Source organism: Zootoca vivipara, chromosome 2 (assembly GCF_965207765.1).
Source record: "Zootoca vivipara chromosome 2, rZooViv2.hap1.1, whole genome shotgun sequence".
Taxonomy (NCBI): Eukaryota; Metazoa; Chordata; class Lepidosauria; order Squamata; family Lacertidae; genus Zootoca; species Zootoca vivipara.
In genome coordinates, this window is record NC_142584.1 from 96,483,770 (window position 1) to 96,509,394 (window position 25,625).

Genomic DNA, 25,625 nt, shown 5'->3' on the forward strand with positions numbered 1-25,625 from the left:
TAACTACTGACGGTATGTGTCAAACAAATGCTAAGCAATGGATACAAACTAGTATTACCAAGATAAAAAAGCAGGCAATACATAGGTCACAAAGTAATTAACTTCCCTTTGACTACAGTTTAGGTGGACATAAGCAGAAACCTTCCTTTATACAAGCTATAACCCTCAATAAAGTTATTCAGAAGTAAAGGCCTGAATGAGAATTTTTCTGTGAAACGTTCCACTTGTAGATGCTCCCACACATATACCATAGGGACACAAAGCATCTTACCCTGTAAAACATAGATATTGTCTTTATATTCCACAGCATTATGAAACTCCATTGCTACAGGCATTGGACAGACAGCTGTCCAGCAGTTCTCTCGGCCATCGTAACACTCCACAGATTTCAGGGAGTTGCGCCCATCTCCTTCATACACCCGGCCACCTATTGCATACAATTTACCACAGCAATGAACCAGTTTGCAGCCTATTCTGGCACGAAGCAGTGGAGTCTTAGGGATCCATCTATTGCCTGAATGATCATACATCCAGAAGTCACTTTCTGCTCTGTGGTCTATGGAGACCTCACTGCTGCTTGGTCTGTACCCTCCAGCAATGTAAATGTCATTGTCGGGAGACACAAGAATCCCCACTTCCCGCAAATCATTGGGTGGTTTGCATAGTTTGAACACTCTCCCTGTGACGGAATCTAAACAAGGCACTGTTTGCTTCTTTCCTGAGTGTTTGTGGGCAGCATCAAAGCAGATGATCATTTCTGAAGCAGTCATTCCAAGCCGTTGGGTATAGCCATTGGCACTACTTTCTCCTTTCTGTACACAGTTTTGGGCTATAGCCTGTGCAAACATGGGAGGAATTTTCTCTACGAATGCTTCATCCAACAGGGGCATGCGGATGCATTTGGCAAAAATTTCCGGCAAGTGGACTTCTCTTTTGTTGGGTTCATGTTCAAACCATCTTATAATGCTTTCATAGACATGCTCTTCCTTGTCAACGTTTAAATCATTGCTGTCCAGTATGCTTATGAGTTGGTCTTTCCTCAGTTGGAGAAACTCTTGTTCTTTGGTGACACTCAGGAACTTTTTACGAATGTAATCTTGTGAGCTGACTTTCAGTTCCTGATGCCCATAATGATCAGCAAAGATAAACACTCCAATGGAGTTCTGAGGATCCAAATGACTGATCATGTATTTAGCACACTGGTCCTGGATAGAAGGGATCTGGAAGATACTAGCTGCAGTGAACAAAGCTTGGACATTGGCCTCTGTCAGTGTTACTCTGGAGGTATATGCATAGTTCAGTACTAAATGCATGGACTCTGCTTCAACACCAACAATCCGAACTTCTTTCTGGGTACTCTCAGTAAGGCCACTAGTGAACATTGATCTACAAAACGAAAATGTGCAGAGTTATTTATAAGGAACTACTGTTAACATGCCAACAGTAAGCTAACCTTTGTATTAACAATTACCTAATCAGTTTGGGTTTTTTGTAGAACACAAGACACATTTCTAATCTTAGATTGCTGGCTCAAACAATATACTCAGACATATGAACAGAGTTCTGACTTTTATTGAGCCACCATCCACTGATGGTATACATATATGCATGCTATTGCTCAGGGCATGGATTGCAACACAAGGAAAGCAATGTTTCTTTTGCAACCACTGCAGTGAATAGCTATATATTATATGCCACCTACGTGGCTGTTCCCAGCAGTTCATGCTAAATAGTCTAACTCCTGTGGTAATGAATCAAATGTTCTGCTATAGTTGCATATTGCAGCAATGCAACTTTGTGAAGCAGCATTAGCAGACTGCAACTACATATATGACCAGAGTAACTGCCTATCATAAACAGGCAGCCATACCCACACTGCCAAGCCTAGGTTCAGCACAGTGAATGACCCAACAGAAAAAGAGCCTCCCACCCCTGATTTAAACGATTAAATTAATAAAGTTCTTAAGCGTACAAGCAGTTTCTACTGTTCCAAGTTGGATTAGTTTTGATGCAATATAAAATACTCATGGGGCTTGAAAGCAACCAGTTTTGCCATTTTTTCTTCCACTGAAGATATGCATAACTTCCTTGAGCTAGGAAGTGTAAGGAGGTAAAAATGAAATGAACTGATTTTCTGTGTAACAAACATTATTGTAGAAGGAGCTAGCAGGCATAATTCAGCTTTGTTGAAATTGCCTAAAGTCATCTTATTTTGAAACTGTTCACTTCAGTCTGTTTCAACATAATGGGCAAAAGGGGGAAGAAACAGAAGAGAGGCTTCCAGCTACATACCTCTTTATTAGGGATCAAAAAGAAGAAGTCAAAATTGGTATAGTAAACTTAAGGGTAGACACACTTTCCCAGGCACAAAGAGCCAATGGTGCAAATACCAAGTAGGAACTAGGTTGCAGTGTGAGAGTTCTATAGTTTGCACTTTACTTACATGGTCCCCATTTACTCAGTTGCCTCATTTCATCTCCTTTCCTTCACCAGCAATTTCAGACTGGATGCATTCCTGTTTGTCTGCAGTTTCACACAGTGGCAAACCCATGAAGGGATAGAGAGAAATGTGGTAGCACTGGTGCAGAACCTGAAACTGGCTAGAGATCTTACGGTAGGTCTAGGGTTTTTTACACAGATATGCCTTCTCCAGACTTTTAGTGGTAGAACAGCTTGGTGGACAAAGGAGGAGATCCTATTTTCCCTAGTGGAAAGCAGTCCTTGGCATATTTTTCTTGGTTTATGTTTGTTCAATCAGAAGCCTTGTCTTTTCATGTGCTATGACCTAACAACTTAGCACCATAAACAAAGCCTAGGCATGATTTCTGTCAACCAGGCAACTGTCTTGGTGAAAATGAATAAATCACATTTCATATTGATATGGAAACATGATTAATCAATCCAGAAGTTTGTAATGCACAAATTTCCACTGCCGTTGTTCCTAAATCTTAAACGAATCCCTGCACATTAATATTGAATGCAACAGCTAAAAGAAAATGCATAGAACATGCATGGAACATTAACTATTACACATAATGCATTGCTCTCAAAATATTAGTCAATATGTACCTGAAGTAAGGACTGATTGCAGCAAGAACATTCCGATGACAAGAAAAAGTTTTCCCATGATCTACTTCCACCACAATATCTGTCAGCTGTCTTTCATCATACATTGCTTTGAGCTGCTGGAGAATGCTACAAGCATGGGAGGGATCCATCCCAACGCTGGCTGTGTTTGAAACAGGAGTGCCATTCAATATTTGTGAGAACTTGCTCGGTTCTGGTAAAACATTGAAACAAATAAAACTTAGCACAGAGTAAAAAGAGAAGACTCACAATCTTCTTGCATGTTTTCATGGACCAAGAAACGAGTCATATTTTATATGTTGTGAACACTAGTTCTTATACCTTGAAGGAGACAGGAGCAGATTATTAAGATGCCTTCCCAAGACTTCACACAAGCTACAACACATACTAGGCTTATATATTTCCTTTTTCATCAGTCACCTTGTGGTAGAATTCTATACATCTCTCAGGCAAGAGATTCAGTACACATTAAACCATGGTTTAACATCACATGGATGAGCATGAACAAGCCCAAGCAAAGCATCAGCATTGCACACTCCCACCCACTCACATCCCTGTTACAACAAGAACTGCAACTTTTGGAAGAGTTTCACTTTTTGTGATCCCAGCTTGCTTAGTGCCACATTCGAACCACAGATCTTGTTTTAAAGCAAACTTTGGTAAATTTAATAACATGCCAGCTTCTTAACCCATCAGCACTTCAATGATTTAGCAGCAATTCCAAGGTTGGCATAGGGTTTCTTCAAAGTACTATTCTGTGAATTTTCTAAAATTAAATTCTTGTACTGAAAGAACTAAAACCATCGTGGACTTTCATTCTTCTTAAATTTGGGAACCCACTTTCTTAATTTTTTAAAATCATATTTGCATGGTAGCAGTGCTACTTTTGCAACCCACCTCAGGTCCAGCAGCAACCCAACAGTTGGTCCTGATAAACTTACAGGGCTCAATTGTTTTTGTACTTATCCCAGTGTATCTAAAACTGAAACACTCACAGACTTCCAATAACCACACCAACTGGAATTGAAATCTGTTTTATATATTGGACATAGTGACACTTTCTCAACAGAGAAGAATGGGGTAGATGATTTTTTTTACGACTTTTTAAGGACATTCCAGAGTTGCCTCACATCAGCATATAATAGGATTAATTGAGAGCTGGACCATAAAGAAGGCTGATCGCCGAAGAATTGATGCTTTTGAATTATGGTGCTGGAGGAGACTCTTGAGTCCCATGGACTGCAAGAAGATCAAACCTATCCATTCTTAAGGAAATCAGCCCTGAGTGCTCCCTGGAAGGACAGATCGTGAAGCTGAGGCTCCAATACTTTGGCCACCTCATGAGAAGAGAAGAATCCTTGGAAAAGACCCTGATGTTGGGAAAGATTGAGGGCACTAGAAGAAGGGGACGTCAGAGGACAAGATGGTTGGACAGTGTTCTCGAAGCTACCAACATGAGTTTGACCAAACTGCGGGAGGCAGTGCAAGACAGGAGTGCCTGGCGTGCTATGGTCCATGGGGTCACGAAGAGTCGGACACGACTAAACGACTAAACAACAACAAAAGCTTCCATTATTACAGAACGACCACAAAACAGGCATTAAGAACATACTATGCCATACAAAAAATAAAAATAAAAAGGTGCTCTATAATAATGAAATCTCATTTTTGTTTTGAAAGCTACAATTTTAACCATCCACAAAAAATTCAGAGAGGAACGCTTCAAACATCTTCTTGATCCTGTCCCCACAGAACACCAGAGTTCTTAGGGTTCAGATTTAGATTGAATGAAACCAGGGTCCATTCTTCCCATATATTCAGATACTATGAACCAGTAATCTTCAGCTGGTGAACAGGGCTATGCAATAAATCACAAAATGTTGAATTGTATTGAAATAACATTGTTTTAAGTGTTTCAACAAGGCAATATACCATTGAACAAAAGCTGAAGAGTTAACAGCTTCCCAGGGGGTAGCTCAACTGAATCATACTTTGCAGATAATTTGCAGGCATTGTCTCCAGCATTTTTTGTTCTCCCCCTCCTCCCTCCTAACCAATAAAAAATGACAATAAGCCCTCACACCAACCAGCAAACTCTTTCAGCTTCACCGGTATCTTTCTACTTAGAGCTCAACTAATCATACAGAGCTTGCTAACAATTCCACAGCTAGACAATCAAAGAGGCAAAGTAACCAAGGAACTGGAAAGCACTTCTTTCTTCTCTCACCAGTGAAAAAAAGAGGAAGTTTTTATTTTTATTTTCTGGAGGTGTTTATGTTGTTGGTTCCCCCTAAACAGCTTTCCTCCATATTAATAAGGAAGGGTGCTTTTTTGAATGTGAAGGAGACTATCTTTTTGCTTGCTTGCTTGCTTGCAAAAAGGGAGAATTAGTGGGATGGGGGCTTTGGGGGGGGTGGAGGGAAGAAGATGTCTGAGAATGATGAGGGTATTTTTCAGTAAGCAGTGAAAGCAAGCCCTACTGAATTCAATGGGGTTTACTCCCAGGAACATAAAAGTAAGTTTAGTTGAACTCAGTGAGAAATGCATGCATATTCCACTTAGACCTCTTGAGTGAGGAAACAGATGCAACTTGACTAGTAAATCACTTAAACTACTCACAAATTAGTTGAAAATACATTAAATATAATATATAGAAGTTTATTTAATATTTTTATTAAATCTACTACTTCCTTACACTTTAAGGCCCTCCACCGTCCCAGGGAGCCTCATGAAGGCCCTTGGCTGCTGCAAGGAGGTACAGAGGGACCCTCTGCTGCCGCAGGGAGGCACAGCAAAGCCCGCTGCTGCTGCGGTTAAGCAGGGCACACCCTCCGCTGCTGCAGGGAGGTAAGGCAAGACCCTCTGCCGCCACGGGGAGGCATGGCAAGACCCTCCACCACTGCATATATCGTGATATAGGTAAAAAGGTAAAGGACCCCTGGACGGTTAAGTCCAGTCAAAGGCAACTATGGGGTGCGGCGCTCATCTCACTTTCAGGCCAAAGGAGCCGGTGTTTGTCCACAGACAGCTTTCCAGGTCATGTGGCCAGCATGACTAAACCACTACTGGCCCACGGAACACAGTGAAGGAAGCCAGAGCGCACAAAAACACCATTTACCTTCCTGCCACAGCGGTACCTATTTATCTACTTGCACTGGCATGCTTTCAAACTGCTAGGTTGGCAGGAGATATCATGAAATTTAGCTGGTGATATACTGTGATGTTGAAAACAAGATATCACCCAGCCCTACTGGTGAAACAGGATCCAGTAGCAGTCACCTGACCACAGTACAAATTCAATATAGAAAAGGTCCCCAATTGTGTGTTTGGGCTAAAGCTGGGTCCCAGGTCTGAAAAGGTTGAGAACTACAGCTCTAAACAATTTTAAAAATTGTTTAATTATTCTCAATCACTTTACACAAAGCAGTCAAACAAGAATCTCAACCCCTCTCATGCTTTCAGCTAAAATGAAGCTTGTACAATATATACTTGGGAATGAGAACATTATGAGACTCCACAACAATGTAGATCTGCTGGATGTATTCACTTCACTATGATTGCATTATCTGTGCCCTACCATTCATTCATTTGCTGTTAACAATGCCAAAGTCATTAATATGTTTTCCTATTTTTGTAAATAAAAAAGAACTCTTTTTCTAATAAGCTGAAGAACCTAGAAATTGTAACGAACAAAACTCCAGTAGATCAGCAGAATTAAACTCCTGACTCTGATAAACACAGGAAGATGCCTTATACAAAGTCAAAACAATGGTCTACCTCAGCTTAGTATTGTCTACTGATTGGCAGCAGCTGGAACTCAACTGATGCTTAAGGGCCTATTCTCGAAAATAATCAATTTTGATGTGGGATGCGGCCAGTTGCTTAATCTCCAAAAATCTTGCACTCTGTTGTACTCATACCCTGTCCCTGGACTTCCCAGTAGTATCTGAACAGCCACTGTTAAAAGTAGAATGCTGAAACAAGAAACTTGGCCTTGACTTATCTTACACTTAAAAGAACTACTAATTCCTTCATCCTGGCAAACTATGGTAAGCATTTCTGTCAAAGCCAAAGACCACCACCCAGTTGCCCCACCTGCAAATGCTAACAAATTTCAAATTACACACCCACCATGTTCCTTGCTCCTGCACTGCTAATTTTTTAAAAAGTGGGGTTGGGGACAGGGATAAGATGTTATTACTGAGGGAACTAATAATAGGGCAAGGGGATTAATGTAATGGTATCACAGTTTGTAATCCCCAAAATCAGGAATAATACATTTTTTAAACCCAAACAGGCCATAATAAGACCTCCCCAGGCATTATGTTTGCTCGTCTTCCTCATACATTTATTGAAAACAGATAGCCTGATTATAAGGTTGAAAGCAAGAGTTGGGTTTTCTTACCTTACTCCTCTTTCATCTTTAGCTCCAAGTCAGAGCTCTCTCAGTGTATTGGCAGAGTTTCCAAATGCTTAGATACAAGTATACAACCCATTAAGATTACAGTGGTACCTCAGGTTACAAACACTTCCGGCTACAAACTCCACTAACCCGGATGCAGTACCTCGGGTTGCAAACTTTGCCCCAGGATGAGAATGAAAATTGCACAATGGCGGCAGCGGGAGCCCCCATTAGCGAAAGCGCACCGCAGGTTAAGAACAGTTTGGACCTCCGGAACAAATTAAGTTTGTAACCCGAGGTACCACTGTAATAAGTCATTTGCAGTTTTGGTTCATAATTAAAGCTTTAATCATATGCCACTTCTGTACTATGAGAAACAATTCTGTATTGGGGAAGTAAACCTGCTTATGATTTATCACCACTCAATGCTGGCTAGAGCAAAACTTCATATGGATTGGAAAATATTTTGTACTTAATATTTGAAGCTATTGCTCCTAGCAATAGGCTAATATTTGTAACCAACTGACAAAAATAAAATAAAAGCCCTGAAAGACCTACTATGCATTTTACCTCTATGGTAAGATCTTAAGAAGCTGACATAAATTGCATTTAATTTAATTATCTTTAAAATCTATGCCTCAACCATTAGTACATAACAAATAAAGACGACAAAGCATAAAAATCTTGCAAGGAGTGCCAAGAAAAGTAACAATTAAGCAACCTTTTGTTAAAGCAACAAAGCAAGCAAAATTCCCAGAGGGGAAGATTGGGTATTTAAACATATTACAAATCCCATTCTACTATCAAAACATTCTTAATCTGGATACTTTTGCTTCCACTATACGGTCTTACATGATACTTCACCTTTCTCCTGCACAGTAACTGACTTATCCTGCCCAAGTTTTATGTCTGCTGAGACAACCACTCATACAAACTTTCAGTCTTTGAAGTTTTGCCCTATCCACCCCTACAAGGTGCTCTGATCTCTTCCAGCATTTGTGGGTCAGGGCTGGTTTTTTGAAAGATTTCTCCGCCCTGCAGATTTTTCATTCAATATTTTACAGAGATGGCTGGTGTAAATTTGTATGCTATACTGTATTGCGTGAATACCGCATGTGGCTGAGGAAACTCAGCTACATGGGCAGAGTACAAATAATAACACTGTTGTTGTTGTTAACCTTTTGGGAGCCTTTTTCTTCAAAAAGTGGGAAAGAACTTTAACATGAGTCCACAATTGCTTGTTCTTGGAAAGCCATCCTACAATGGAGACAGTTTGGAAGGTGTTCTACGTGCCCAGAAAGTGCAGCTTGAAATCACAGCCAATCTGCATGATATAGTTGGGGATTGGGGTTGATAATGCTTGCCAAGCAACTATGGCAACTGCATTTGTGGATTTTTGACAATACCTGACCAATGCATTTTTTACACATAGATATGGCTAAGATGTGCCTTTAAGAACTAACTCACAAAGGTTTCTCATGTTTAGCAGCAATTTTTTATTTTATTTTTTAAGAAATGTATCTGGGAATTCTGCATTTGATTGTGAATTCATCTACTGCCTCAGAGAAGTGTCTAGTCATTTAATGATATCTAGTGCACTCACCAATTGCCTCATCCAGGTCCTCCTCGTTTCCACATACCCCAGGACCCTACAGGGGAAACGTATATTCAAGCCACTTAACTCAATTTACATGCACATTCATGACACAGACACACTGCACATTGACAAAGCCCTATACATTTCAGCTATACAACCTCCAGATCCAAACCCTGTTGCTTACAGACACTGCCATGTGTGTGAGAGAGATAAGAGATGTTTGGAGAGGCTCCTTCTAATTATTATCATTTTACCTCACATCAGCACCCCCAGTCCTCCTTCCTACACAATGGGAAGCTATGCCTCTTCCAAGATGGCACCTGTGGCGAGTCAGACCCCACCCACACTCACACCCACCCCTTACCCCAAAACACAAGGGCCACTTATCCAATTCAAAACCTGCCTAACTAACTGGGGATGCTAACCTACACACACTTACCTGCCAGAAAGCCCTAGTGAGCACAGTGGGGCCTATTTCTGAGTAGGGCTGACGTGCCTAAGGCTTCTTGGCTGACACCTCCCACACTTGTCTATACCCAGCTAATAACACACACAGCACAAGGAAGTGCCATGGGCCTTTATTAAGTTGACAACCCTTCCCTGCACATTTGGACTTCGCAAGTAATAGTAATAATAATATTAACAATAACAACACAGTACCCCACAACACCAATCCCACAGAGACGCCCCCCACCCCAACATATAATCAGCAACGCCGCTCCCCTCCAGCATTCACTTTGATACATCCACCCTACCCCCCGCAAGACCCTTGCAATGGAACTGCTTCCCGGCCCCTCCCAGCAGCCAGGCCTCGAAAGCCCCTCGCGGACTACCTCGCGCGCCCACCTACCCTCCCTCGCGCACCTCACCGGAGCCCCGCCCCCGCTGTTCACACACACACACACACCCGCGACGCCAACCGCCTTCAGGCCCCGGCCCAGCTGCGCCCACCTCCCACGGCAGCCATACTGCGGGGCGGGCGAGGGGAAGGGTGAGTGGGTGGGCCCACCACGAGGCTGAGGGGAGGAGGAGGAAGTGGGGGGGGCGAAGCTTCCCTCTCTCCCCCACACACACCCTTTATTGCCTTCCTCGGCTACCCTCTCGTCCAGAGCGGATCACGCCGCCGCCAGCGCGGCTTCCAGTCGGCTCCGCCAAAGGACGGGCTCCCCCCCGCCCTACTTCACATACACGCCGCACGCTCGCGAGCTCGGATTGGCCGGCGAGCCCTCGGTCGCTGCTGGGAGTTGTAGTTTTAATATGTGTGCGCGCGCGTGCGTGTCGTCTGTGTTCTGCGGTGTGTGTTTTCCCTTCCCACCCGCTTTCCGCCCCAGTCGCAGCCGCGGGACTCCCGCGAAGTGCACCTCGGGAATCGTAGTTCTGAAGTGAGCGCGCAGCTCTTCGTCAAGTGGGTGGCTCGCTGTTCTGAGGAGATAATCCGCAGAGGTCGCGGTGGATGACTCGAGTGTGGTCCGATATATAGGCTTCGGCCAGGGCTGGTGCTTTGGATCAAAGGGCGCGGTGGTCGTTTATTATTGCTGTCGTTCGTATTTATTTATTTTATTGGTTAAATTTGTACACACCGCCCTTCATCCCAGGATCTCAGGGCAGTTCATAGCATTGTGTGTGAATACACACACACGATATATTTGTCAAGTCCACAAGTTTACATAGTTTTAATAAGATAATACATTTTTCTGAGTGTGGAAACGAAAGTAAAATGTAAGTCGGAGGCTTTTGCTATTCCTAATGAAGGTTTTCTCCACCCCCCATCGTTCTGCCCGGACTGCAAGAAGCAAAGTTTCAGGGAAACAGGCAGAGGGCCTTCTTGGTAGTGGCGCCCGCCCTGTGGAACACTCTCCCACCAGAGGTCAAAGGAAAAAACAACTACCGGTACCATACTTTTAGAAGACATCTGAAGGCAGCCCTGTTTAGGGAATCTTTTAATGTGTGATGTTTTATTCTGTGTTTAATATTTTGTTGGAAGCAGCCCAGAGTTGCTGGGGAAACCCAGCCAGATGGGCAGGGTATAATTTATTTATTTATTTATTTATTTATTTAGCTAGTGAGTTGAGTGCATCAAGAGTCCTAGAAGAAAATAGGGATGGTTTTCAATAGGTTTCAAATAGGGATGGTTTTCCTTTAGGATAATAGTAGTGATTGTTGTCACTACGCAGGTGGCGCTGTGGGTTAAACCACAGAGGCTAGGGCTTGCCAATCAGAAGGTTGGTGGTTTGAATCCCTGCGACGGGGTGAGCTCCTGTTGCTCGGTCCCAGCTCCTGCCAACCTAGCAATTCGAAAGCACATAAAAGTGCAAGTAGATAAATAGGTACCGCTCTGGCAGGAAGGTAAACGGCATTTCCGTGTGCTGCTCTTGGTTTGCCAGAAGCGGCTTTGTCATCCGCTAAGGAGTGTGTTGTTACACACTCCTTAGTAGATTCCGACTTTCCAGCTTTCCAGTACCCCAGTCAGTTAGACTGAGCCTAGTGCTGGTAACACCAAGATTGCAGGTTCGATCCCCCCTGGGACAGTGGCACATTCCTGCATTGCAGTGAGTTGGACTGGATGATCCTCAGGGTACCTTCCAACTCTACAATTCTATAATCTTAAAAACACTTTGGTTTAGGCAAGCCAATGCAGACATATGTGATGTTGACCTTTGTTTTAAACTGTTTTTTAGCTTATCCGTTGATTTTAATTAATTTTGTGTGTGTTTAAATAGCTGGTTAAAAAAATGTTCTGTTCTTTTTGTAAACGGCTTTAAGGCATTCTTTTTTAAAAAAAAAACCCAGTCAAGTTAAATATACATTTTGTGTAAAATAAATACATAAAAATAAAGCTGGGCTCAAAAGGCTCCCTTTTCTACATCTCTGCTCACACATGAAAATTATCAGGACTGACCTGCATGCTTACCTGAGAATAAGCCCTGTTCAACACAGTAGAATTTTCTTCCAGGTAAACATGCATAGGATTCAGCTGCATGTGGCCTTGAGTTAGAGTATTTCAGTTTAACCAGATCAGGGATGCTGTGAGGATCGACTGTGCTTTGAAAATTTCAGATATAAATAATATATAATTTTATTTCAGTAATTAACAGTGTGTCTCAGGGCCCCTTCAGGCATCCTTTTTACTGTGCATCCATGATTATTTGTGCTCATGAGGGTATCATAGCTGCCAAGTTATCCCTTTTTTAAAGGGATTTTCCCTTATGCTGAATAGGCTTCCTCGCGAGAAAAGGGAAAACTTGGCAGCTATGGAGGGTATGAGGGTCGTTATTTGCGATCCTGCTTTTAATACTGTTTGGGTCTGCAAAAGCTTCGGAATGGCTTCATTTCCAATTGGTGCATGTCCTGTAACTTCCTGCTGAAATCCTATAGCTTTTCATACCACTATTGTTCCAGGGCTTCTTTGTTTCTTTTCATCCTGCTTTTGTTGTGCTGTAGTATAGCAGCTGTAAATAAGTTTAGTTATTTTAAAGCATTTATAAACTGCTTAATGTTTCCAAAATCTCTTAAGTGGAGTACAGTCTAAAAAACAAACAATATATCATCACAGTATTAAAAGAACAAAAACACATAAAAGCAAATAATTACAAATAAAACACAGAATTAGAAGATTTAAACACATAAAGCAGGGTCCAATCTTATGGGTTAGGGAAAGTCTGGGCAAAAAGGTATGTCTTCACAAGACATCTGAAGTGACTGGTGGTTGCTACTTCACACATGGCAGAGGTAGGTACAGAGACAACAATAGAAAATGCCTCTCTTTGAGGCAGCACCCTACTGTGTTAACATTGGGTGGACATCTTTGTTAGGGATCTTAGGAAAAGACCTGCCAAGGAAAACAAAGAACTTATTAATGTATGCTACAACAGTGGCAAAAGTCTTGTTAGCACAAAGATGGAAGACTGACGAAATCCCAAGGAAAGAACAATGGCAAGAAAGACTGATGAGTTATGCGGAACTGGCAAAAGTTAACAACCGTGACTTTAAAGAAGAATGGGAACTTTTTACAGATTACTTTAAAAGACAACAGAAAGATTTGGACTCCTTGGCAGGTTTTGAATAAACATCCACAATTTTATTAGCAAAATAGATGTACAAATTTATAACATGCAGAGAACAATATGTATAAACAAACCAGAGAGGAGAGCTGAGGGAAGTCCATGGAGGGTGGGAGAAGGAGGGCTGGGAGGGAATAAAAGGGGGGGGGGAAATGTGATTGGATATATTGATTGTTAAGTTGTTATGGTTGTTGTTGTTTATGTTGGGCAAAATACGCACCAACCGAGTGGCAACAGCGGCAGGGTCGATGAAATATCAAAGTCGTCTTCAGTATCTTTGCTTGCTTTTATTTACAATTATATACACACCACACTCCTCTACTCCATTCCTCTCATTTCACAATACATCACCGCCACACCCACGAACCATTTGCATAGCTTAAATACAGAATTCAAAATAGTCAATTACCCAATCACATGACAGTAAGCAAACTCTACCTTCAATTATTCAAATTAGCAAAAGCTCACAGGTGTGCTATCATTCAGATCAAGGTTACAAACACACATCTCTGTGTAGCACCATTGACCACATCAGTCTTAAAGGAAAAACCTAACAGTTTAGTCGTTTAGTTGTGTCCGACTCTTCGTGACCCCATGGACCATAGCACGCCAGGCACTCCTGTATTCCACTGCCTCCCGCAGTTTGGTCAAACTCATGGTAAATTTGTTTAAATAATAAAAAAATTAAAAAAACATTGGGTCGACATCTTAGAACAGGGATCAGCAAACTTTTTCAGCAGGGGTCCAGTCCACTGTCCCTCAGACCTTGTAGGGGGCTGGACTATATTTTGGAGAGTAAAATGAACAAATTCCTATGCCCCACAAATAACCCAGAGATGCATTTTAAATAAAAGCACAAATTCTACTCATGTAAAAACACCAGGCAGGCCCCACAAATAACCCAGAGATGCATTTTAAATGAAAGGACACATTCTACCGTACTCATGTAAAAACCCGCTGATTCCCAGACCGTTTGCGGGCCGGATTTAGAAGGCAATTGGGCCAGAAGGGTAGGCCTTAGTTTGCCTACCCATGTTTTAGAACCATAGCTGCCAAGTTCTCCCCTTTTTTTAAGGGAAATTCCCTTATGCTGAATAGGCTTCCTCGCGAGAAAAGGGAAAACTTGGCAGCTATGTTTAGAACAACTGATGAAGTATGGATAATATACAGGTGAAACTTGGAAAATTAGAATATCATCGAAAAGTGCATTTATTTCAGTAACGCAACTTACTATTTTTCTTTTCTTTTAACTTTTACAAATGTTTTCTTTTGGAAATTCCACAGTAACCAATAGTTACAATAATACAAAAATAAACATCGCTATTACATTTCATTAATTACATTCCATTTATAATTGACCCACCTAACGACAAATAATTACAATTACAACAAATAAAGGCTTTACATATCTTGCTTTGCATGTCATGCATCTATCTCATATATTGGTTTCACCTTTTATTACTGTGGAATTTCCAAAAGCATTTGTAAAAATAAAAATAAAAAATAAAAAGTTGCGTTACTGAAATAAATGCACTTTTCGGCGATATTCTAATTTTCCGAGTTTCATCTGTAGTATAAATAAGAACATGAAAAGAGCCTGCTGAATCAGGCCAGTGGCCCATCTAGTCCTGCATCCTGTTCTTGGAGTTGCCAACCAGATGCCTATGAGAAACATTTACAAACAGGGTATGAGTGCAACAGCACTCTCCCCACCTGCATCTGGTTTTATTTCATTAAGGACATACTACAGAATACATCCTCAATAAAACAGCAGTCTTTGGTGGTGGAGAGGGGCGGTGCTAGAATAACTCATCTGGTATTCTGTACTTTGACAGGGGCAGGTGGGGGGAGATTTCCTGACCCCGCAAGGAGGATTGGTTGCTACCCGGCAATATGGGGGTGGGAGATGTCTGGCGCATTCATGCTCTTGATGATGGGCTTCCCAGAAGCATTTGGTGAGAAAGCAGCATGCTGTGCCTTTCTATGCTCATTTAGCTATATTTTTGTTTCTCTTTTGTTTTATCCATTCAAAACTATTTTTTTAAACTTGCTGTTAATTGTACATTGCCTTCAGTTCCTGTCCAGCAGAAATCCCACTAACACATTTTAAAAATAAATACTTAAATCTAGCACATGAAGGAATGCCAAAGATGGGATGCCCTTGCACATCTGTAGAGTGCCTTGCCCTAGATCTTGGGTGACTCCATTATTAGCACACCTCCATTTTTAGCAGGAGAGGCTTCCTGGTGCGTGCCAGTATCAGGCAGGCTCCTGATGTGAGAACCTTAAGCACTGACCCTTCCAATGTATTATTGACAACCTAAAGAAACATTCAGAGCCAGCACCTTTGGGGAGTGTGGCAATGTGGTTCCATTTCTACTTAAAGAGGACGGCTTCAGCCTCTCTTAGCAATTATCAGCAATGCCCAGGCTTCTTTTCGATAATAATACCACATAACACGGGAATGATAGCAACTCTGATGAGAGAGCTGTAAAAGAAAATAGAGCCTCACTTCTGCAAATCGATTCTGCTGGTTTCCAATTTCCCCATTCAGCATTGCTATGGGCTGTGAAATTGACCAGCGCTGTATAAAAATGAAAGTGGAGGAAGAATACCTACGACTCCTACCTTGTAGCAAATGACATTCTTGGATATTTGTCCTTCTCAGCCGGCGGGTCCTGCTTCCCCGAAGCCCTCACTGTTTCCTATCTCCTGCTGCAGAGGCTGGCTGGATTAGTGTGCAAAATGAAGCAATGAAATGGTGAGTGTTGTCTAATACAGATATGGATAATTTAATCTTGTCTTTCAGAAAGGAAACTTTTCTTCTCACGGTAGATTTCCTTTGTAACGCTTCTGACTTGGATGCGAGGGGATGGGGGAAGGGGATTATAACCACCAACTAGATTTTTATCTCCACCTCACCTCTGTAGGGCCATCTATCATCAATGGCTAGGGTGGCCTCTTTACACGGCTGCAAAATAAAAGTGGACAAAGAAGGGCAGAGACTTGCATTGAAAATGCATGTACTAATTTAGATGAAGGATGCAAATTAAGAAATAAATACTATAAAATGCAGCTTATCATAGTGGGGAAGACTGGCCAGGTGACCCGTGTGCTTGTTGAGGCTGCTGTTCTGATGCAAAATGTTGATAAGCAGCTTCAAAGGCCTGACACTCCTTGCTTAACTTCCTTATTCTTAAACTGGGCTTGGACCAGAATGTCCTTAAAATAGAGGCAGTAGAGGGCAGTGGGGCAGTGCAAGTGGAGCTCTGTTGGCCTCTCGGCTTCCCAACACTGTGGTTGCTGCTGCCTTCTGGGATGGGGAGGGGAAGCTCAGGGTAGCCAATGGCAGCAGAAGTGCAAGATTGCCTCTGCTACCATGCTGTACCGAGCTTCCTATGACATCATGGGGTTTTTTTCTAAATGAATTGGCATTTTACTAATACTTTGTATAAATCAACAAGATAAGTATATAATTTAGGACCGACCTTGTTCTCTTAATTGTAATCTATTTTTAATATTGTGTTTTAAAATTACTGTAACCTGCCCTGGGACCTCATGATGGAGGGCGGGTAAGGAATCTAGTAATAAACAAACATGTACAAAATTTTGGCGGGATGGCAGCTAGCTTATAAGTCTGGGAGGCACCCCAGCCTAATATTCCTTACACAATTTAAATAATGGCATCCGTTTGGTTCACTTTGCAATTAACAGTTCCCTAGACAAGGGATGCGGGTGGCACTGTGGGTTAAACCACAGAGCCTAGGGCTTGCCGATGAGAAGGTCAGCGGTTCGAATCCCCATGACAGGGTGAGCTCCCGTTGCTCGGTCCCAGCTCCTGTCAACCTAGCAGTTCGAAAGCACGTCAAAGTTCAAGTAGATAAATAGGTATCGCTACAGCGGGAAGGTAAACAGCGTTTCCGTGTGCTGCTCTGGTTCGCCAGAAGTGGCTTTGTCATGCTGGCCACATGACCTGGAAGCTGTACGCCCGTTCCCTCAGCCAGTAAAGCGAGATGAGCGCTGCAACCCCAGAGTCATTCAAGACTGGACCTAATGCTCAGGGGTCCCTTTGCCTTTACCTTTAGACAAGTGTCTCTTTATTTCATCTCTATCCTAGGAGGAGGTGGGATCTTTATTAGATGGTCAAACAAAACTAACCATTGCACTGCTTTGATACCCAAGACTTACTGTTACAGTGTCAAGCCAACAATCATAATGATATGGTCAAATGCTTTGTTTGTTGGTTTGCTGAGACTTGGGATATCTTTACTGCTGGCAGAAGCAGAGAACTATTTCTGCCACAGAGGTTCTTTCAGTGGTCCTCAGCTGCTGCCTCAGGAAACAGCCATGATGTGCTAAATGCTAATATTTACTAGCACCTTACCTTTCTGGCACTGTAAGGATCGAGGACAAGCTAAAATTGAATTAGAATCTTTCCAAGATCATGCCCTGAGGCCAGTCAAGGGAAGTCAGCACAAAGCACATAATTCACTCCCTCATTCATTGAGCCCCTCAGATATCAACAGGTGGAAAAACATGGTTTCAATAAGTTTATTTCATTACATTGTAAAGAAACTAGAAGGGAAATAAATGATTATTCCTGTTGTTATTTAGGCTTGTTGGTTGCTTGTTCCATATAGGTCTCCAAGTGACTTGCAGCATATTTAAAAACATAAGCATAAATAAAATACATTATAAGTGACGGTATGCATTTTACAGAGAACAGCTCCAATCCTGCTCTGGCGCACAGAATGGTGGCCTCAACAGAAGTGTACATCAAATATTGTTTGTTTTCAAGATCCACGTTTATTTGTGGATCTTTAAGGCAGACTGTTGTAACTGGCTCACCAGCTCTGCAGGGTCTAATCATCACAGTGACAGCTGCTTTCACCAGGAGGTGTTCTGTGACATGGGAGTCCTCACAACATCACCTCCATGCAGAACACCACCCTTCCAGCCAGTGCAGGACACCACATCACTGCTCATTCTAATAGTGAATGTGGCTGAACTGCAACCTCAATGGCAATATTTGACAGATCTCAGCCAGCCCCGAAGCCTGATATGCCTCACCCTTTACGCTGTTGAGAAGAACAGCAGAAGCCTTGAATAATTTGCCATCTTTCAAAAGCAGATGAAGTGTGTCATTTGCAGCAACGCTATCTTTAGAAGACGTGTCCATTAAGTAGCACTACAGTAATTAAATACACTGATACATAGATTTAATTAGCCAGCTTCATATTTAAGGACTTGCTCTGTACAACACTTTGGTGAGGGTGGTGTGTGTGTGTGTGTGTTTCTCGAAGAATCCTTGAGCTGATGCTGTTCATTATTGGCAATTAACTTGATCAGGGGAAAGCAAAGAAGAGAGGTCACTGGGGGGCAGTTGCCCTTGAAAGCAGATTAATCTTTTCACACTGAGTGCAAAGCATGTCACATCAGAATCAACCAAAGAATGGCAGGGAGTAATTAATGGGGCAGATAGCCAGGTTGCCATTTCTGATTACCACATGCTGCCCACTGGATTTGATCTCACTGAGGCAAGCTGTTGGAAACAAGAACCCCTGATGGGCACCAGCGCTGCTAATGTCAAGAAACAGGAGGGACATTTTTATTGGAACCATTTGTTGTTTTGGGAAGACAGCCCACCCCCAACCCCACGTTCCAGCTCACACACATGCACATGACCTCAAGATGTTTAAAATTTGTTCTCTAAGACCACACCACCACATCTGCATAACTGATACCATCTACGGTCAAGAGAGCTGGGTATGTTTAGCCTGGAAAAGAGGAAACTGAGAGGAGATATGATAGCCATCTTCAAATATCCAAAGGGCTGTCACATGGAAGATGGGACAAGCTTGTTTTCTCCTGCTCCGGTGGGTAGGATTCAAACCGATTGCTTCAGTTACAAGAAAGGAGGCTCTGACTAAACATCAGGAAGAACTTTCAGAGAGTAAAGAGCTGTTCAACAGTGGAATCGACTCCCTCAGGAGGCAGTAGACTCTCCATTGGAGGTTTGATCAGAGTTTCCATGGCCATTTGTCATGGATGCTTTCGATTCCTGCATTGCAGGGGGTTTGACTAGATGACCCTTGGGATCCCTCCCAACTCTACAATTCTATGATTCTACTGTGAAAGAATAATTTGGTGATTCTTTGCAAATATTCCTGCAGAGCAGGGTTGTTTTTCTTTTTCTTTTTTTTTTAAAACATAATTTTTATTGATTTTACAAATTACAAGGAATGGTACATACATGAACACCTTTTCCACCTTCTTCCCATCCCCCTCCATGGGTCCTCCCCTGCCACAGAAGTATCCCACGCAGGTGAACAGTCAGAAGTGGTCCATTTTATGATTGGATTTCTGTCCTCCTCCCCCTCCCCTGCCCCCGAAGCCCCCCCCTGCCACCAGGGAGCTCCAGTGAACCAGGGCAGTACGCAGGAGTTCATCCATCCAACCATCTATTGTCATACCCAAAAAAAAAGAAAATACAAAAAGAGAAAAAGAGAAAAAAGAGAAGAAGAAAAAAGACAAAAAGGAAAAAAGACAAAAACAAACAAAAAAAATTCATCATAATTGTTAAATTCATAATTGTTAAACCATATTTTGTGGGCTTCCCCACCCTCCCCCCTTCCCCGGTTTTCCTCCCTTATTTATCATCTTCAACAGTTTCATAGTTCATATTTTATAACATACACCTTTATATCTTATACCACTTTTAAACTAACTATTATCATTTTCGCCTAATGTCCAATCACTGAAAAATCAAACTCCCATTTTTTCTTCCCGTGCCTAATTTTTACCCCCTCTATAGGCCTCCATATTTTCACCTTTTTCCAGAATCAATTCACTTTTTAAACCTATAACTATTCCCAAACTAACCTTACACCCCCCGAGTACCGGCTCCACCCCACCAATCCAGCAAGTTCCATAGTCAGCAGTCCAGTTATAATCCTATTAACCCATCCTTACAGTCACAACTTCACTTTCCCTTCACCCCACCCCCTGTTTACAGTCTTTTGCCATCCATGCCTCCATATCAGACCCCTGAGCTTCTTCTCTTCTCTGCTTAATTTTTCCTTCTTCCCTGTGGTCATTCTGGAGTTCCAGTAAATCCAATCGTGCCCCCCTCGAAGGGGAGGCACTCCATCCAACTTTTTGTAGAGTAAAATCATCATTTTTTTCGTGGTGGGCTTCATTTTGTGTTAAATCATCACAGTCCTCATCTTCATCTTTTCCTTCCAAATCACAATCACCATCATTGTCATTCTCACATTCGTCTTCTTCAGTTTCAAAAGCTTCATCTTCTAAGAAAAAATATTCTGCCATCACCATCTGGAATTGTTGCTGTAACTCTTGCCGTTGTGTCTCCTCTTGACATAGTTCTATTCTTGCTTCCCACATTAAGGTCAAAACAGTCCGCTGAAACTCAGGCGGGTACCTTTTTGTTGACATAGTTCAATCCTGTCAAGGTCAAAACTTGTCACATGGGGTGGAATATGATCGCAGTCTATTTTCTCGACTCCATTTTAACAGGCTGGCTGCATTCTTAAAAATAAAGTTCGAACTCACATTTCAAAAGCATATAGACCAAAAAAGAATTTCCAAAAAGTCCAGAGATAAAGATAGAAATAAAATTTAACTATAAATCCTGATCAGCTCACTGGGTTGTCTGGGCTGCCGGCTCCCGAGGAAAAGAAAGGTATTTCTTAGTCTTAACCTCTTTCTGCAGGGCATTCACAACCACAGTCTCTCTCCCCTTTTACCCTGCATTTAGGGGAGATTCTCTTTGATGCCTTTGAGGAATCCTTTTAAGTTAAAATCTTCTGTTTACGGCTTCGGGTTTCTGTTTACTGTCTCTTATGTTACCGTAGGGGGGGGTGGCTTCCTCTTTTCCCCTCTCTCCCAGGTCCAAATTGTTGCCTTAATTTACATTCCAAAGAATCCAAATTACTCACAGTCTATTCATTTGCTGAATGTTCTTGGAAGAATTGGCCGCCTCCACTTCCCAGACTCGCAGCTTCGCGCTCTCAGAGCAGCAGTGTCAGCCTGTCCGCCGCGGTTCACCTCCTCGCTCTCGGGGGCTTAAACAAAGCCGATCCTGGGAGGAGAGAGCCTGCTTTTGGCGCCGCCAGGCAAAATCCGTCCCCAAAAAGCTCGATTTGGGGCTTTTAAGGAGGTTTCGCTTCGCTGGAACGATTCCCTCCACCTCTGAAGCGCCGAGGTCTGCTCTGCTGAGCGGACCCCCGTCTGAGCAAGATGGCGTGGTCAACCGGAAGCCCAGGGTTGTTTTTCGACCCTTCAGTGCCATTCCACCCCCACCAAAATAAAAATAAAAAGCAGCACTTTGTGAACCCAGACACATCATGTTTCAAATACTATGCCTTTATCCAGGGCTGCAGTCCTCCACATACGGTAGATGAATGGATGGTAATTAGCAATTTGAAAAATCAGCTCACTTCGCATGATTCCCCTCTTATCAAAATCCTGGCACATCCCTTTACCTTAAACCTTGTGAGTAGTTCTTTATACCAAGGCTCTTGAACTCCTCTTTGGGCAGAATTCTTTCAAATCCTTTTGGGTGGAATCCTTTCATATCCTCTAAGCTCAGGCGTTTTATGGAAATGAGCAGTGGGATTTAGCCCTACTTGCTTTTGTTCCTAGTCAAATAAAGTTTTCCAAATCTAAAATGGCAGGATAAAATGGCCATAAGCCAGTGACATCTGGATCATATTTTGCATGTCCTTTTTAAATATTAAGAGGCCAGTGTCATGTTTTTTAAAGAAAAGAAGAAAAGAAAAACATGATCCAAATTTTATATACACACTCCTGTTTTCAGCACAGATGCAGGGAGGAAACATTCAGAAAATACCATCAAATAGAAGGACAAGCTTCTTAATGATAATAAACCTTGGTGGCCTTAATCTTTGTTGCTGGAATCTCCTGCTTCAGCAAGTTCACATTCTCACTGAATTCCAAACAGGTTAAAATATGCCATTTGGCATTCCGTTATATCCTCCTTGCAGACTTCCCATGAGCACCCATAAGAACAGGGTTCAGAAATCCTTGGAGCCTTTGGTCTGATACAGCAGGAATTCTCTTACGTTCTTATAATCTGATTCTAGACTCATGGTTGGATCCTTGTATTGAATTAGGTGAGACATACTCTTTGTCTAAAGGGACGCGGGTGGCGCTGTGGGTTAAACCACAGAGCCTAGGGCTTGCCGATCAGAAGGTCACCGGTTCGAATCCCTGCAATGGGGTGAGCTCCCGTTGCTCGGTCCCAGCTCCTGTCAACCTAGCAGTTTGAACAGGGCCGTCTTAAGCATAGCTGGCGCCCTGGCGCGTACTATCCCTCCGGCACCCCCCCCCCCCGTTTCAGAGCGTGGCTGCCGTGTGGGTGGAGCAGTGTGGCGCCCCCCTGGCGGCCTGGCACCTTGCGCCACCCAGCCTTGCCTTGGGGCCAGCCCTGAGTTCGATAGCACGTCAAAGTGCAAGTAGATAAATAGGTACCGCTACAGCAGGAAGGTAAACGGCATTTCCGTGTGCTGCTCTGGTTCGCCAGAAGTGGCTTTGTCATGCTGGCCACATGACCTGGAAACTGTACGCCAGTTCCCTCGGCTAATAACGCGAGATGAGCGCCGCAACCCCAGAGTCGGTCACAACTGGACCTAATCGTCAGGGGTCCCTTTACCTTTACCTTTATTCTTTGTCTAAATGTAATGTAATGTACTGCAATGTGTAATGTAATGCACAGACTTGATTTGGCCACATCCCTGCCGCATAAATGATGGGCCACACCCACACCATACATTTAAGGCAGTAGACAGTCATGGCTTCCCCCAAAGGATCCTGGGAAGTATAGTTTCTTAGGGGTGCTGAGAGGTGTTTAGAGTCCCCTGTTCTTCTCACGGAGCTACAGTTCCCAGAGTTCCTTAGGAAGAGGGAGTGGTTGTTAAACCTCATGGGTGGGCTAGCCCTGTGTAGTTCTGTGCAAGGAATAGGAATCACCTAACAAATCTCAGCAAATCTCAGCTCCCAGATTTCTTTGGAGGAAGCCGTGACTGTTTAAAGTGGTTTAGTTCTGCTGGCGTGGATGTGGCCGTGGTTTGCTTTTTACAGCTCTCCTCATTTCCCATAGAAGCAGCCTGACTTGGAAATATATTTGGATTTGGCTGGGTATATGACAACTTTTCTGTCCCCTTGTCTTCAAAGCTGCTTGCAGCCACAAAAAATAACTTAATAAAAGCCGTAAGTGCATCAAATAGATGGACTTTAAAAAAAATGATGTAACATTCATAATAAGCTGGCTACATCTAAGAACCATCAACCAGCCCACACAGAGAATCAATTAAACATCAAACGCTTGTTTAAAAAGAACAGTTTCCAAAAGGTTAGCCATATTAGTCTGTTGCAGCAAAAACAAATATTCTTGTGGCACCCTCAAGACAAGCAGATTTATTATGGCATAAGCTTTCATGAACCACAGTCCATTTCATCCAACGCATGAACTAATCCAGAATGTGCAAGACATGCATGTGGTGTTCTGGTGGGTGGGAACACAGAGGAGCAAGTTCACAAAGAAATGAAGTGCAAAAAGAACAGGCAGTGATGCTAAATAATTACAGTGATCAGTTAGCAAGGGCCACAGCATTGGTGATGACAAATCCTGGCACTGATAAGCTAATTAACATGTGCTATTTTTATTTTGTTAAAAATGTAATCTCGATTTGGATGTGAGGATGATCTGGCTGCGACATCTGTCACCCCATTGATCGTCAGGGTTGATCCGGCTGATCTGGCTGGCTAGGCGGGTGTCCCCTTCCTCCCTCACCGCTCCATGTGCGTCCCTCCCGAAGCTGCGCACTCGGTGGAAGAGGACGACCATCCCAGATAGAAGGCGTGTACCGTTCTTCGGTCAAGGGTATACGATAGCTGCGCTCCCTTGCTAGAACCTTCAAACAAGCTCAAAAATGTAATCTCGATTCAACCTGCAGGTGACATTACTAAATTGCCCTATAAATGGTAATTTGTCCACTTTCTGCTGGAGTTTCTCCTTGAGTTTCAATTTATTGGACAATTGTGGCTTAAATTAAAATTATCACTTTTAATCATATTCACATTACATGTGTCAGTTTGCCAATGCTTGTGCTACCTACCACCAACCCTGCCTTGTTCAGTTGATCACTCTAACTACAGTCATACCTCGGGTTGTGTTCGCTGCGGGTTGTGTATTTTCGGGTTAAGTACTCGGCGGACCCAGAAGTGTTTACTTCCAGGTTTCGCTGTGTGTGCATGCGCAGAAGTGCTCCATCGGCGCTTCGTGCATGTGCTAAAGCGCCGCTCGGGTTGAGTACTTTTCAGGGTGCGAACGGCACCCCGGAACGGATTGTGTACTCAACCCGAGGTACCACTGTATTTTGGTTTCAGGTAATCATCATTGTCTGGTTGACATTGATTGAAAGGCAGGGAAGGAATCACAGAGGGAAGGGGACAAGACTGTGCAGCGCAGATCCATCCCTTCAAGCACTGCCCACTAGTGGATGGGAAGCGGTGAAATGGATTTTGGAGGTGTGGAATGAAAAGTACTTTTACATGGACAAAAGCACACACAGAAAAAATTTGAATCTGTGGGACCCACATGTGCATTAATGCTGCATTACGGACACATCCTAGCTAGGTATGACTGATAAGAAAGTGAAGGGCACAACAGCACTCCTGCCTTGCTAGCTTCACATGACAAGGTCTGCCCAAGAGATCAGAGACTCACCATCTCCACTGATATTAATTTTAAAAAAAGAGGGCAAATGGACAAGTCTGACATATAAGCTCACAGCCAATGACCCAGCAAGGTGGATCTGACAAGTGTGAAGAAGTGCAAATCTCATGTTTGGCAATCTTCCTTTCAAGAAGAATCTCCAAGGAATGCATTGATGAATTTTTAAAGTGGCACATTGGTGCTAAGAGGTCAGATGCTGAACGAAGGAATTTCATTTCCATTTGCTGATGCACTCTGCTGTCAGAGTGGGTGGTGGCTGATCAAGCATGGTTAGAAATTCTCAGTAGTTGTGTTGTGCCGAAATCAAAAATTCATTTCTTATTTGGCAGATATCCATCCTACCACATGCCTCTACCAAGACTGATCCTACATTCCACTACCACAACCCCTCATCACCCATCATAGGTTGCTATAGTAATTGTAGCCTTTAGTTGAGTGGCCTGGCCTGCCCTGCTCTCTTCTCTGCCATTTCCCCGACACACAAACCCCGCTGTTCCCTTGGATCAAAGGAGAAGATAAACAGCTTTCATTGTATCACCACCTCTTTCTGATGCTTCACACAACTGAGCATCTTCACAAATCTGCCACTTGAGACTTAAATGCAAAATGAAGTCGCTGATTCAAAAGCAGAAGCTTTTGAGACACATGAGTGGGAGAGCATTCAGAAGACAGAGGAAAGGAAGGAAATGAACAGTGCAT

The 25,625-nt window shown here is 42.9% G+C and overlaps 1 protein-coding gene and 1 long non-coding RNA gene across 8 annotated transcripts in view; one reads left to right on the forward strand and one right to left on the reverse strand.

Annotated features, from left to right (window-relative positions):
* Nucleotides 1–10,374, reverse strand: part of KBTBD8 (kelch repeat and BTB domain containing 8) — a 22,892-nt gene extending 12,518 nt beyond the window's left edge. For 2 of the 7 annotated variants that reach the window (XM_035106698.3, XM_088662437.1), the window contains exons 1-3: nt 10,161–10,374; nt 3,070–3,280; nt 272–1,386 (exon numbers count right to left, since the gene is read on the reverse strand). In XM_035106698.3, the coding sequence (XP_034962589.1) occupies nt 272–1,386; nt 3,070–3,218 (1,264 nt within the window). In that variant the 5' untranslated portion in view covers nt 3,219–3,280; nt 10,161–10,374. Of the gene's footprint in view, nt 1–271; nt 1,387–3,069; nt 3,281–9,092; nt 9,139–10,037; nt 10,069–10,160 lie in introns of those variants that run through there. The other 5 variants (XM_088662440.1, XM_088662441.1, XM_088662438.1 and 2 more) reach the window with 4 other exon arrangements.
* LOC148686975 (uncharacterized) lies at nt 9,986–20,065 on the forward strand. Its single transcript, XR_015948285.1, has 3 exons — nt 9,986–10,077; nt 15,816–15,908; nt 17,867–20,065. It is a non-coding gene; the product is annotated as an uncharacterized LOC148686975 (long non-coding RNA).
* Nucleotides 20,066–25,625: the final 5,560 nt, after the last annotated feature.